A 15,492-nucleotide genomic window follows, 5' to 3' on the forward strand; every position below is an offset into this window, starting at 1 on the left:
TTAAAACAGCAAAGCTAAAAGTTTAGAAAGCTAAAAGGCCTGGGAAAATAAAAAGGTCTTCACCTGGCGCCGAAAGGAATACAATGTAGGTGCCAGGCAAACCTCACCAGGGAGCTCATTCCAGAGCCGGGATGCCACAGCAGAAAAAGCCCTCCTCCTAGTAGCCACCCGCCTCACTTCCTTGGGCAGGGGCTCACGGAGGAGGGCCGCTGACGATGATCTTAAGGTCCGGCCAGAAATTGACACTAGCAGTAATGTAATTTAAGTTGCACTAGCATAAGCAACCTCTAGCGCAGCGCCAATAAGCGTTAGCCAAAGCTTCCAGGGAAACCCATCACACCAGCTATGGCTATTGGCATTGTGTCAGAGGTCGCTTATGCTAGCACATTGCAATTTATATTAGTGTTTGCGTCGACTTGGATATTACCCATAATACAGGCACGCACAATAAAAACAGTTCAAATTACTAAAATCAGTTTCATACATCAAAACCAAGAGCAGGATAAAGTAGTTCCATTTAAAACAGGGAGACCAAACTTTAAACTATCATAAAACCTTGGTGAAATAAAAAGGTCTTAGCTCACCTGAAGCTTAAAAGAGAGGGGCTCAACTGAACATCTCTAGTTCCACAGCCTGGGGGCCACAAAAGAAAAAGCCCCGTCTCATGTCCAAACTTGAAAGTGGTGGGACACATATGTTGATATTGATTGCGACATGGGAAGCAGTGGTCTTTGAAATATCCTGGTCCCAAACCATTTAGACTGGGCTTTATTAGGTAAGAACCAACACTTTGAATTGCTCCCAGAAACAAACTGGAAGCCAGCCAAGATGAAAAAGAACTGGGATATACGATCAGCAAAACGGGCTCAAGAAATCAGTCCGGCTGCTGCATTTTGCACCATGTTGAGTTATACTGAACTTCTCTGGAAAGGACAGCCCAAAGTCGGCGTGTACTGATACTAAACCTTATGTTGAAACCAACATTAACTCTAGCCCGTTACTGGAAAAAGCTTTTCTCCTACAGTGAAAGAATGGCCGTTGGAAAGCTCTGGAACAAAGCTAACATGAATACATTGACAGGAGATATAGTTCATAAGAAATTGGTCCATTCTGTCTATCCATTCCTTCGAAGAAGTGGTAGCCCTTTATTTCATATTGGAATCAAAGGTATGTGCCAGCCAGACTGGAATTGTTTGTAATTATGAAAACTGACTATTTTTGTATGTTTTTCATCAATTTCTTCCCTAACACAAGGGTGGAGAAAACTTTTAAGTTAGAGGGCCACATCTGTTTCTGTGTAATCCTCCAGTGGCTGCATGTCAGAGGTGGTCCAAAGCCAAAAGTGGGAGTGGCCAAGGCCAAAAGTGGGAGTGGCCAAAACAACACTCTCTTTTTTGCCCTCCTTGTCCCCCTTCTTCACTCTCTCTCTTGCTCTCACTCCTCTTCCTCTCTCTTTCACTCTGTCTCCTCTTCTCTCTCTCTATTTCCTCTCTGTGCAGTAAGAAAGGGGCAGCCTCTTTCTCAGTGCACAGAGATGAATTCAGTCCATCTGGCAATACAGGCAGAGAGTGCTCTCTTCCTGCATTGCCAGATCGCTATGGAAGAGCGACAGGTGAGGGGCTTGGCCAACAGTGGGTTTGGCCTGGCGGGAGAGGTTGGAGGCTGGATAGGGAAGCCGGGTGATCAGGGTCTGGCGTGCTGGCCAGAGGTTCTCCCCTCCGCTGCTGATCTAAAGTAAACAAAACACAAGCCAACTAGAAGCAAAGACATAAGACCGAGATTTCCAAGGAAACTTGGATGCCGCTTTGCCACAACAAAGATGGCACACGCCCCATCGTTTCGAAGTAGGTTTGTAAGTGCGCTTTAATTGTAGCTTAATAAATGTTGGGTAGCAAGCCAGTGTGGAGTAGAGGTTGGACTGGGACTTGGGAGATCCAGTTTCTAGTCCCCATTCGGCCACAAAGCTCATTTGGGCCAGTCACTGACTCTCAGTCTAACCTACCTCACAGACTTGTTGAGGGGATAAAAATGGAGGAGGAGGACTACGTCAGCTGCCTTGGGTTCCATGTAAGAGGAAAAAAGGTGGGATGTAAAAATAATACAGATGTAAAATAAACAAACACCTACTGCTAGAGCACTGAACCACTGAACTTAGATGGCCATGAAAGATCCGCTTTGTTCCGATTAATCCATTTAATTTACTTCAAAATTATACCTTGTTCAGCAAATCTATGTTCACCTTTCTGAGCCACTACGTTGCACTTGGCTCTGGTGGTGGAGCTCGGGGTTCAGTGGAAAACGAAGTAGATCCCGCAGGCCTAAAGTCTGCCCACCCCTGGTCTAGGCCAGGGTGTCCTCCCACTACGACCCCCATCACCCCCAAGCCAGCACACCCCATTAGGTGTGCTGACTGGGGGAGGGGGGTGATGGAAGTTGTAGTCCAACACAAGTTAGAGGAGCCTGGCCCAGATCTTTTTCCACTGTGACCTACAGCCCTGACCCTCACTGCAAAAACCATCTAGCCAGGTTGCCACCTTCGTGGGATCCTTCAGCTCTGAACCTGGGCATCCAAAGCCTCAGCACTGGCTGTGCCGCACACAGTTGCCACTGCCAGGCATAGGAATTACTCAGTCTCCGCAGTGCTCACGCCAACAGCAACCACGCTGAGCAAGGAGCAAAAGCCACCTGAATTCAAAGTGAAGGAATGAAACCACGAGAGACCAAGTAGGTAAGTAGGCATGTCTGTTTGGAAGGCAGCATCGCTCACTCATAAAGCACGCGCTGTGAAAGCGGAAGGTCCCAGGTTCAATCCCTGGCACCTCCCACTAGGCACAAGAGAGTCCCTGGAGAGTCGCTGCCAGACACTGCAGACCAAGGTTCAAGCAGTGCCTGCCTCCCCTTAACTTTGCTGCCTCCCAAGGCTGCTTTTTGTTTAAAGACAAACACACAAACTGGGGAAAGATACATGCCATTGTGGTGCATCTAGTTTGGCCTTGCTTCCTTAATGAGACACACACACAGTCCATATTCGGACGCAACGGCGGCTCTTGGCAGCGAATTCGTGGGTGAATTACTGTACTCACAAATTGCGGGGGTGCACGCCACGCATGAGCTGCTTCCTGTCTCCAGGAACAACCCTCGAATGCCGCAATTAAGGGTTGTGATTGTGACATCCGAACCTAAGAACTTGGGGTTGTGCGTGGGTTAAACAGCCTTAAGCTAACACAAAAACAAGCCATGGGTTAATTAACCCACAAATTGCTGCTCAACGCTGTGTGACGTCCAAAGCAGTGGTTCGAAAATCAAGCAAGGAGACAGAACTTACTATACATGCATAAAGCACACATGCCAAACTTACCCAAGAGTGCTACCAGCAGCAGAATCACCAGTATGTAATTAGCTTTCTTCTCTTTGTAGAAATACAGCAGCAGGCAGAAAATGACAATCTCCACCAGCTAAGGGAAAACACAAAGAGTGCAGAAATAAGGTGGGATTCTAAATCAACCCGTCAGTCCTGGGCTTGAAAGACTGGAGAGGTAGTTCCATGTGGGAAGTGAAGAAGGGTGGGCTGCTTTGGCCTAGTCCTCCTGCAACCTGGAAACTGGAATTTTTATTTCTACCCCATCCTGAAAGCTCGTAACAAGTGACGGCGTTTACACACAGCTAGGTACATAAAAGCAGGATTGAGACGCTCTCCCTGAGATTTGCCTCTACCCCAGGTACCTATTTCTGCTCCGAAGGACAGAAGAGCAGCCCTGATGGATCAGACCAAAGGCCCACCTAGGCTGGTATCCCGGTCCAAACAGCAGCCAGCCGAATGCCTCATGGAAATCCACAGGCAGGCCACGAAGGAGCTCTCAGTTCACCCAGGGCAACGACAAGGACAATCCCTCCCCAGTACACCATTCGTCTCAAGGACCAGGATGTATCCTTTTCATCTCAATCAGCCTGCCCTAACCTGGTGCTCCTCAGATGTGTCGGACTACAATTCCCAGCTGCCCCCAACCACTGACTGGGACTGATGCTGTGCATTGTAGTCCAACATATCTAGAGAGGGCCAGGCTGGAGAAGGCTGATCTATTCTCAAGCACCAAGATGTATTCTCCTCTGTCCCAGGGGAGCTCTGTTCCCACCTCAGCCCACGTCCCCTCCCCTCTTATAACGGTCCAGTGAGGATAGCAAGAGACACAACTTTCCTCCTATCAGGCAGTGAGGTCAGGTTGGGATAATAATGTTCTGTGGGCCTCAGGTTGCAGTTAGATTTGCCAGTGAAGGGCAAAAAGAAGAGGAGATAGTTCAACATCCTCTTCCGACAGATATCAAAGGGTTCGGCTCTCCATATTTTAAGGATCCTGTTTCAGGAAGTGTGGGCAGCTGCCATAAATCCTTTATGCCCTCTTCCCCTTTTCTTCCTAACCCAGGTGTGGAGTTTACTTCTCATCAGGTGATTGAGGACCGACATCAGCCTTGTAAATAAGCCCACAAAAGTCTACAAAACATTTTTACTAACCTCCCCAAATGCTAGTAGCCTGCATTCTCACGCTGGCCTCAAAGGAGAGGAAGCCCTCTCTTCTGCAGCCTGCATGGAAACACAGGCTAATATCCATTAGCAGGCTAGTAAATTGCCTTCTATCAATCCATCCCTCCTCCACCAGCTTGTTCACTTGCCTGCATGGAATTTCTGGTCACCTGTAGTGACCAGATGAGTTCTGAAATACAAAGTTGACCTACACCCTCAAATACGGGGCACCAGATGAAGATGCCTGGAGACGGAGGCCAGCCCAATTGCACCAATTAGCCAGCAGTATTTTAGGGGCACCCAATAAGCTAGGGGTGTTGAACCTCTGACAGCCCAAAGGCTGATTCATTTTCAGAGCACCCCCAGGGGGCCGCATCCCAGTGGTGGGTGGGACTGAAGACAAAAGGGATGGGGTTGAAAACAAAACCACCCAGCATATTTTACTTTAAAGCTTTTACTGTTAGTAACGTAGCTTTAGGACAGGCATTTCTATCATTTGGAATGGGGGAAAAAACTGCACAAAAGCTGCAAAGCCACCAAACAATCATTGGCTGAGGGGAAGGGGAGGTGGCCTTATGGGGAATCCCTGAGCATCAGAGTGGGACTCCCAGGGAACGAAATTTGGACCCTGGGCCTGGGGTTCTGTAACCCTGCTAAATGACTGCACTATTCCATCTGCTCTGGATGAAGTTTCCTTCACAAACCACAAGTGAGGCAATCACGATTCTGAGCACAAAGCACCCCCTCCCTGGCACGTCAAAAGAAAAATGTGGAGGTGCCTCAGGCACCCCCAGTTCGTCTTGCTTTGATGGGCCCCCTTACCATGTACAACAGAAAAGGCCAGCTGACTAAATGCTTAGTGATGTTCTCGCCCGTCATGGTCTCGTGACTGTTAGGCCCGAAGGTTATCAGCAGGTATGTTCCGACAACGGCCAGGCCACAGCCTACGAAGGACAAAACATAGCGTCCTTTGGCAGAAGGACAGGAGAAGCTGTGTTAGTAGGTTAATTCGGAGGCCTACAGCAGCCGTGAGCTCTACACACACACACAGCAGGGCAGCAGGAGGAGTTATAGGTTACTCTTTTGCAAACACTGGGGCTGTTCACACAACACAGTAAGCCAATACAACACGCTAACCCACACTCAGGTGTTGAGTGTGGCTTGTTTTGAACAGTGGGGTGTTTGTTGAACGTGGGTTAGTGTGTTGTCTGAATGCAGCCAGGGTGGCTTGTTAACCATGCAGTGTGGCTTATTTTCTAGATCAAGTCACCATAAGAACCTATGGTTTGTTGTCGGGTTGTTCAGGGTGGTTAACAAGCCACACTGCATGTTAAAAGGCCACTCTGGCTGCATTCAGACAACACGCTAACCCACGGTTCAACAAACAACCCACAGTTCAAAACAAGCCATACTCAACGCCTGAGTGTGGGTTAGCGTGTTGTATGAACAGACTCACTGTGCCAGATAAAGGTAAAGCCTAAGCCTTGGGTTCGTGTAGTGGTGAGCTGTAAACTGGGAGAGGGGGTTTCTCTTTCCTTTTTTTGGGCTGCCAACATGCTGCAGAACTACATGCAGGAAGGTGGGCTACCAGCATTCATGGACTTCAACTTATTTCCGAAGTAATGAAACCCTGGCCTGTCCTTACGAGTCCTAACAAATTAGAAGCTGTGAAACAGGGGAAAAAGCAATTTGTAAGAACAGCGGGAAATTCTAGCATGGACTGTCAGGAACTAGTTGTCATTGGCTTGTACGGTACGTGCAGGACACAACTTGGAAGCAAAAGAGAGGGGCAGGGGGGTGGGAAGACACATGCAATGCCGAAGCTAAAAAGATACTTTAAAAGATGCATTGGGAACTTACTCAAGAAGTCTTTGGGCTTCCATTTTTCCTTAATGAATATGACTCCGATAATTGCACTTGCTAAGTGAGAAGAAGATGACAAGTGAGAAGTATTACTAATACTAGGTAGAGTATTACTGATTAGTTTGTGGGTTTTTTTTTTAGTTTTGCTGATTACTGATTAAAGTTTTATTGGGTTTGTGATTTTATTTATTTATTATTACATTTATATCCCACCTTTTTTCCTCTTGCAAGGAACCCAAAATGGTTTAAGTGATCCTCCTCTCCATTTTATCCTCACAACAACCCTGTGAGGTAGGTTAGGCTGAGAGTCATTGACTGGCCCGAAGTCACCCAGTGAGCGGCAGAGTGGGGACTAGAACCTGGATCTCCGGAGTCCCAGTTCAACACTCTAACCACTACACCATGCTACACCACACTGATTTTAATATTGTTTTACTGTTCATCACCCAGATAACTTTTTTTATGGGGGGATTCATAAATGCAATACATGCAATAAATAAATACACACACACAGCAGGTTTATGCAATAAATAAATACAGACGAACAATTTATTCAGTGTTTATTTACCCTGCATTTTATGGTACAAACCACCTCAAAGGGGGCTTGCAAAACAACCAATAGATTTAACACACCTAAACAGTTTTAAAAAACAAAACAGTACGTTAGAATAGCATTCCCCAACTGGGTGCCCTCCAGATGTCTTAGAACTACAACACCCATCATCCCCAGCCAGCATGGCCATCAGTCATGGATGGGGGAATTGTAGTCTAACACTAACAAGTTAGGGAAAACTGAAATACAACAAAAAACAGCAGCAGAAACATGAAACCAGCATACAGCTGTCTGAAATTTCCCCTCCACAGATGCAAACAGATGAGCTACTCCAACATTTTTGTCTCATCTTGATCCCACCACATCACAGACAAGGTGAAGGAGCAGCAGAAGGGGGGCTCCAGCTTTTCCCTTACAAATGCCCCTACAAACCTAAGGATCTGGGATTCCTGCATAAAGACCTTCTTCAGTAATTGTATACAGCTGCAAGGTCATGTATAGCATGTAACTGGAAGTCCTCAATGCAACCAACTCAAGAGCTGTGGATTAATACAATTTGGGAGGCTATGAGCATGTATAAACTTACTCAGCAAGTGTAGCGAGCAAGGGATCCTAACTTGAAGAATGCTATTATGGTACCGTGGATTCCATTCATTTCCTTTGTTGAGGCAATTCAAACTTTGGATGAAGTTCCAAGAAAGTACAGTGGCCTATATTTTTTCTGATTAATACGTACAAACACACAAAATGACATACATGCATGCTCCTTTTATACGTTGTAGAACTTGTATTTTTACTTTTATTAGTTACTGAGCTCCTACTTAATCATTTTATTGCAGATGTTCCATAAGCATACCTGTTATAGACTAAGATTTATAATTAGTGAATTCCTTTGTTTCTTTAATGATTTTGATTTATTTATTATGTACGTCCTGATCTTGTCTGATCTTGGAAGCTAAGCAGGGTCAGCCCTGGTTAGAACTTGAAAGGGAGACCACCTGGGAATCAGGCTTCCTGCATTGCGCAGGGGATTGGACTCGATGGTCTTGTAGGCCCCTTCCAACCCTATGGTTCTATGTCTAACCTTATTTCGAAATAAAATAATTCCCATGATACCCCCCCCCCCAAAAAATGCCCTCTGTTCCTCCTGCTCTCTTCCCTTCCTCCATCTGCCCATACCTCACTTGGCAGTCTCCGTCTACTCCCTTCCAGGACACAAGAGTACAGCAAGTGAGCCTTCCCCAACCAGTTGTGCTGGACAGCAATTCCCAGAATTCCCATGGGCATACTGGCTTGGCATTCCGGGAGTTACAGCCCAAGCACATCTGGAGGGCATCAGGCTGGGGAAAGGCTGTTGTAGATGGTTTCGGGTGCCTAAAGCTGTAGCTAACATTTCCTCCAGAGCGGCTCCCATTTGAAAAGAAAAGAAGGGCAATGCATTGGAGGAAACAAAAAAGAAAAAGAGGGTGGGAAGGGACATGGAAAACTGCCACACACTTGGAAAAAGACAACATTTGGAAAGCCAGGATAGAGAGGGAAGGAAAAAAGCATGCAACAATACTTCACTCTACCAAGTGGTGGGGATAGAGAGAGAGAAGGGGGAAAGTACATTTTAACTGGGGCCTGAGGCTCCAGAGAAGCCCAGCTGAGGTTGCAACCCTATTACCATAAGGAAAAAAAAATAAGACTGAAGAAATTGGTCATGCTTGAGGATATTTATGGAAACTTATTTCCCTGTATCTATATAGCAATGGCTGAGATCTTGCCAGATTTATTAGTTTGAAATATTTCTTGGTCACCTTTCAGGGCAGAAGCCCTCCCAAGGCAGTGTACAATAATAAGAACATATAATAAAAGCAATACAAACACAGTAAAAACAGCAAAAACACAGTAAGGGCGCAATCCTATGCATGTTTAGACAGAAAGAAATCCTACAACTCCCAGCACGCCCTAGCCAGCCATGCTGGCTGGGGAAATGCTGTGAGCTGTAGGACTTTTTTCTGTCTAAACATGCATGGGATTGCATCTTAAAACAGCTATAAAAATAGCAACAGAGACAACAATAAAAACAGCAACAACAGCGAACGTATCAGAGGAAGGCCAAAGTAAAATAGTAATGGATCCAGATCAGAAGCTGTGTTAGAGCAGAACCAGCAACACTGAGTACTGAGAGTTTCTGGCCCAGGCCTGTCTCTAGAACAGTGGGCTTGTGCAGTTAAGCTGGGACTTGTAGTTTGACATTCAAGAGAGGTTTGTGCTTCCCTGTGTAGCATGCTCTCTCAAGAACTACCAGTCCCAGAGTTTCTTGTACATAGGCCAGAGGGAGGGAGAGCTCATGGGAGGGACAAAGCACCATAATAATCGGGGGCATTGATCCCAGGGAGTTGTAATCTAAAACTTTTGGAGAACATCAGGTCGGCTACCCCTGCTCTGAGCTGGCCAAGAAACAGAACACAGAATGCAGCTGTGCAAACAGAAGCAGCGTGGGTTAGTCCCCACTCCAGCAGTGCATGGAGCACGCTCCTTCACCTCCTCCATGCAAGTTGCCATTCACTTCTATGGAGAAGAGTAGAGCACTATATTTGCTGCCACTGCCAAGGACAAAACCCACCTGCCACTTCGGGTGCCAAGGTCCACCAGGAGTTCTTACAGTAATACTAATACTACTAATAATAATAATTTTTGCATATTCAAAGTGCTTCACCTACATGATTTTAGAGAGCCAGTGTGGTACAGTTGTTAGAGTGTTTGACTAGAACTAGGGAGACCTGGGTTCTAGTCCCCAGACTGCCATGAAGCTCACTGGGTGACTTGGGCCAATCCTTGACTCTCAGCCTAACCTACCTCACTGGGTGGTTGTGAGGATAATATGGAGAGAAGGAAGATCATGTACCACAGCTTGGGCTCCTTGGAGGAAAGGCAGGATATGAACATAACAAATAAATAAAGCAAATGATCTTGCTGTAGTCCTTAAAACCAACCCTGTCAGGTAGGCCACATTATTATCCCCATATTGAAAATAGCAGGGCTGGGCCGAGGGAGCATAGCTTGCCCAAGGCTACCTGGTGAGTTCATGTCAGAGGCGAAATTCAACCTGTGGCCTTCTCTTCAGACACACTGCCTGTCCTTGTGGCAGGCATTTTGCTAATTTTCTATTTAAAAGAGTAGCCACGCTGGGTCTCCTATGTCCCATTTTCCCTTCCTCAATGCCATCCACAACCTGGTGTTCCCCAGACGTTTTGAACTTCAACTCCCATCGGACCCAGGCAGCATGGCCAATGGTCAAGAATGCCCTCCAAAACACCTGGAGGGCCCCAGATTGGGGAAGGCTGCCGGATAAGCTTTTCAAATAAAATAAAACCATATGCAGAGAAACTTACCTATGACAGACACAGCACCCAGCGGCACAACCAGGGAAAGGGGCGCAAAGGCATAAGCGGAGAAGACCCCCAGCTCCCCCAGGAACAGCAGGAAAAGGCCACACCACCACGTCTTGGTCTTGAAGTAGGCCTGGTGGTCCTTACAACCCACCAGCCGGAGATGGCTGTACTTCTAGGGAAAGGAAAAAGCCACAAAGTGTCACACTGGCGTTTTGGCCAAGGTTTATTTCGGGGAATCAGCAAGGGGGCGGGTGTTGTTCCTTTCTATTCACCTGGAGGTTGAGTGCGATGCTGGTAACAAGATGTCCAAAAATAGCCAACAATGCGCCAATCAGGTTCTCCTGCAAGAAAACGAAACACACAGGCATTAACTTTCCGCCCAGGATGTACACGTGGCAATTCAACCGCCAACCATGGCAACGGGTCCTCCCCGTCCTCCCAGGGCTACCGTTCCTTCCCACAGCTGGCGGACATAAAGATCACCCCTTCCCCGCTGCCCCCTATCACAGAATTCTCAGCAAACTGCAAACTACTGGAGGGAGAAGAGATCTTTGCGTTTGGCCTCCGGCTTCTGCCAGCAACGAGAGTTTTCTGGAACATCTGGAACATTCCGAATCAGAACATTTCCCACTAACCCAAATTGATGGAGATCTGATTTTGCATGCTGAGTTGACATCCCTTCATAGTTCTGTTTACTAAATGTAAGGTTAGTTTTATGTGCTGATACTTATACTTGTGGGCCTCCCTTCATAAGGAAACAGACAAACAAGACTCTTTGCTCTGCCCTGCATCACTCTCGATTAGCCTTCCCCCACCTGGTGCCCTACAGATGTTCTGCCCTGCAACTCATGCTGGCTGCGGGGTGCTGGGAGCTGCATTTGGAGGATACCAAGTCAGGGAAAGCTGCTTTAGATTTTTTTTTTAAATCTTGGATGATAAACAACTTTACCTTGTAAGAGAAGGAATCCTCATGGACCACCAGGGGCACAGCCTCGGTGGCCAGAGGCTGAAGCTGCAGACCTGGGCCGTTCACTCTTTCCATTTCGCTTTATTCATGCATTCCCTTTCCAGTGTGTTCAACCTGCTCCGTGAACCGCGGCCGTGCTTCACATCCACTGGGGAGCGGCAGGGCCCACCTCGTTCCACCTCTCCATTTTGCTGCTGCAGAGCTACAGAACTGCGAATTGGTGGGAGCTGGGTTCCTTGTCCACGATCATTCCTCTTCCTATACAAAAATAAAAGCACAAGAAGGGAGGGGTGTGTGTGTGTGAGAGAGAGAGAGAGAGAGAGAGAGAGTGCGAGAGCGCTACTTTAGTCACAGTTACTTTAGGCTGGTGGCTCCGATGTCTGTGGGGCGGTGAATCCGCTCCGGTTTCAGTCAGAACTCTGAAGGAGCTATCCAAGGTGCAGAGCTCTAAAGCTCCTTTAGAGTTCTGACTGAACATGGAGCTCTGCACCTTGGATAGCTCCTTTAGAGTTCTGACTGGTTCTGACTGAAACCCAGAGCAGACTCACCACCCCACTGACATTGGAGACACCAGCCTTCACTGTTTACTCCAGAAAGAGGCACCGATGACCTGATGTTCCTGATAAGCTCCCGTTTTTCAGCGGATGTAAGAGAGCACTGATGTAGCATGGAGACCAGAGCACAAGGCCGGCTCAAATTCTCTCCTCAGCCACAAACTTACCCCCATAGAAAGCATCAGCTATTGATCGAAATAGAAATGTAATAAATAAATAAATACTAAAGAAACCACCCAGCCACCACACTCTCCGTTTCTGTCCCACCACATCTATAACAATAAAAGAGGATGTCTGTCTGTCTGTCGCCACCATAGCTCCAAGACTGTGAAACCTAGACACCTGAAACTTAGTGTGCACACGAACGGGACCCTAGCAGTGTGCACCTTGGGATTGTTTTTTTAAAAAAACACATATGAATTAATTTTACTGTGTCCACGTAGTTGAAGCATGCAGTACATCTTCAGCCATTGGAGGCAGAATTCCCTAATCAGCACATAGCCTTGCAGGCCAAATCGTTTGAAACCAGGGAAGATTAGTAGGCCAAGAGACAGAGTTATGTGCCTGCCCCCTCCACCCTGCTGTGGGGCAGACCCCCTTCAGGGGAATGGAGTGGGCAGACCCCTCCCTCAGGGTCTATAGGGTTACACCACGGCAGGGGCCATGCCTGGCTTCACTCAGACAGGGCAGGCACAATCACCTGGTTCGCATGACGTGTCGGGCTCACCGTGGGTTATTTAACCCACAATGAGCCACAGCGCTTGCTGGGTGTCTGTAGCCGCCATTATGAATATGCAGCCCCCAATGGGGTTGCGGCGTGTCATGCGAACCCGGACACCGTGGGTTATTTGAGGGTTAAACAACCCTCACATAACTCTCAGTTTGTATTATTATTAGCCACATTTGTATACCGCGGAATATAATAAAATGCCTCAATGGTTCACGATAAAAATTTAAACTACATTTAGATACAATATTAAAAACACAACATTAAAACCACAACATTAAACTATTCCAGAGGCAGCAAAATGGAGCAGTATAGTTAAATTTACATTACAGCCCAGGGAATTCCTGGGTGAAAAGGTGTGTTTTCAGGAGGTGTTTAAAAGATGCCACATTTTCTGCCTCCTGGGAAGGCTTTCCAGAGGGTAGTAGGGTTATGAGAGGGTTGTTTACCCATCGAATGACCCAGGGCAGCTGGGTTTGGATGACATGACGCAACCCCACTGAGGGATGTGTACTCATAATGGCGGCTGCATGTACCTGGTACGTGCCACGGTTCATGGTGGGTTTAACAACCCACGCTGGTGAGCCTGGCGTGTCATGAGAACCAGCCCAATGTGTCCAGCTCTGACACTTGTGTAAGTCTGCCCATGTGAAGCCAGACCTGTTTGTTAGTCTTAAATATTAGTACAGCAGCCTACCTCACAAGGCTGGTGTGAGATATGCAGAGATAACATACACAAAATGCTCTGAAGATTTGAGACCTGTTATTGTTTCAAATATTTATAGCTTCTATTGGGCTAAAACAACAACAACAAAAACAGCTTCCAAAGCACCTCGCAAGAACAGCAAGAGAACCTTAAAAAGTCCATGTTTTTGAGGGCACCCCCCCCCCCACACACACTGAAATAGTACATGCAGCAGCAACACCCAATAAAGCAGCCTTCCCTCACCTGGTACCCTCCAGATGTGTTGGGACTACAATTCCCATCTCCCCAGCCAGCAAGGCCACTGATCTTCCAGAGTATTTTTAACCTGTGACATTGTAATGCTGTTGCTTTTTGTGTTTTATTCGTAAACGCAGCTTGTGGGTCCTAGGTCCAAAAGGCTGAATAAAAGTGTTTTTAGTAAACACATCTTGCAATCCTTACAACAACCTTACGAAGTAGACCAGTATTATTCTCCACAGCTCAGAAACACTGCCGATGCCTTTCTCTTGAACTCCCCATCTTGCCACTTGGTAATATAGCGGCCGTTCCACCTACAGGAACTCAGCAGCGGGCGGTACGTTGTAGTAAACAAGCCCCCCACCGCAGCTGTTCTTCCCTTGAGCTTCCGTTGCCGCCTTACAATCCCACTGGGCACAAACAATTGCTAGTCTAAGGTGCCCTGTTAAACATACTATACAAAAGCTAGGCTCACCTGCATATGTAGCTGCAGGGCTGGCAGGTTTTTAAGTGTACAAGGCTTACGCATATGGGAGCTTGCACAGAGGCAGTCACAACGGCAGGATTAGGATTTTACTCGCAAACAACAGCCCACAAAAGGTCTGGATCAGCGCCCCCCCCGCAACTCAGTGCTCTCCAGATGTGCTGGGACAACGAACTACACACAAGCAGTCCAATGGATTCAAATTAAATCTCATTTATTAAATAATTTAAAATAAAATCAAGCATCATGCCAAGTACTTCTCAGTCACCCCTGTCACTTTGCACTCAGTGGCCCTGTTCAATTATCACAATAAGCCATGATGGTTAGGAGATTGAGCTAATCATGTTGGTTTACCATGATGTCTGAACAGGCGTCTGTCCCAACCATGGTGGTTTATTAACCACGAACTAACCACGTTCACTAACCACTTGCTGCAAGATGATTAGTGAGCTCTACCATGGCTTAGCGTGATGTCTGACCAGCCTCCGTGGCTGACAGCTGCCATGGAGCTCTGCGGCAAGAGCGGCCAAAGAAGGAGTAGCCGCCGAGCACCAAAATGGCTGACAGCACAAAGGCTGCTGGGATGCATGGCCACCCATCCGGAGGACTGTGGGTTCGTGCAGGAGGGAGGGTGCTTAGAGAATGGTTAGTCTAACCACACTGCAGTTACCTGCACGTGTGGCAGTAGCACTCACCGTGGTTAGCGATAACCACCATACACCATGGTGAGCTTAACTACTCTTCCCCAATGTGCATCTGAATAGGGCCATTGGCTGGAATGCTGGAAGATGGCATTCAATTTCCATCTTACCGGGCAAGTGTTGGACTGGGAGCTGGGAGATCCAGGTTCTAGTCCCTGCTTGGCTGTGGAATTTCACTGGGTGACTTTGGGCCAGTCACAGACTCTCAGCCCAACCTACCTCACAGGGTTGTTGTTGTGAGGATAAAATGGAAAGGAGGAGGAGAATGTAAGCCACCTTGGGTTCCTTGCAAGAGGAAAAAAGGCAGGATATAAATGCAATAAATAAATAAATAAATAAATAAATAAATAGTGTGCTTCACCTTAGTCTAGGTAAGACTTCCCTGACCTGAGAGCCTCCATATCAGCCTTCTTCAACCTGGTGCCCTCCAGATGTGTTTGGACAGAAACTCCCATCATTCCCAGCAAGCCATGTTGCAGTCCAACACCTCTGGAGGGCACCAGGCTGGGGAAAGGTTCTCCAGATGTGTTTGACTACAACTCCCATCAGCCCCAAACACAAGCTGGGAGTTGGGTGATGGGAATTGTAGTCCCAAACAGCAGGAGGGTGCCAGGTCAGGGAAGGCTGGTCTAGGCAATCACAACAGCATGGACCAGAGGAGCCCCCCCCCTTCTGTCATACCCCCGTATCACGCAGGGAATAACAGGGGAGCTGCATGGTTCATTGACTACTGGCCCCACCCTAGTTCAGCATTCCACACTGCCATCAATATCACTCCGTAAATAATTGCTGATCCAAGGT

At 47.3% G+C, this 15,492-nt stretch overlaps 1 protein-coding gene across 4 annotated transcripts in view; it reads right to left on the reverse strand.

The window, feature by feature from the left end:
* NIPAL3 (NIPA like domain containing 3) overlaps positions 1-15,492 on the reverse strand; it is a 36,695-nt gene that overhangs the window by 11,900 nt on the left and 9,303 nt on the right. For 2 of the 4 annotated variants that reach the window (XM_084815903.1, XM_084815904.1), the window contains 6 exons: positions 11,265-11,540; positions 10,588-10,656; positions 10,316-10,487; positions 6,380-6,439; positions 5,342-5,463; positions 3,359-3,455 (listed from right to left, as the gene is read on the reverse strand). In XM_084815903.1, the coding sequence (XP_084672029.1) occupies positions 3,359-3,455; positions 5,342-5,463; positions 6,380-6,439; positions 10,316-10,487; positions 10,588-10,656; positions 11,265-11,357 (613 nt within the window). In that variant the 5' untranslated portion in view covers positions 11,358-11,540. Of the gene's footprint in view, positions 1-3,358; positions 3,456-5,341; positions 5,488-6,379; positions 6,440-10,315; positions 10,488-10,587; positions 10,657-11,264; positions 11,541-15,492 lie in introns of all 4 variants that reach the window. The other 2 variants (XM_084815901.1, XM_084815902.1) reach the window with 1 other exon arrangement.

Source organism: Heloderma suspectum, chromosome 10 (genome assembly GCF_057233095.1).
Source record: "Heloderma suspectum isolate Gila_16-S chromosome 10, 16-S_ref, whole genome shotgun sequence".
In the NCBI taxonomy this organism is placed as follows: domain Eukaryota; kingdom Metazoa; phylum Chordata; class Lepidosauria; order Squamata; family Helodermatidae; genus Heloderma; species Heloderma suspectum.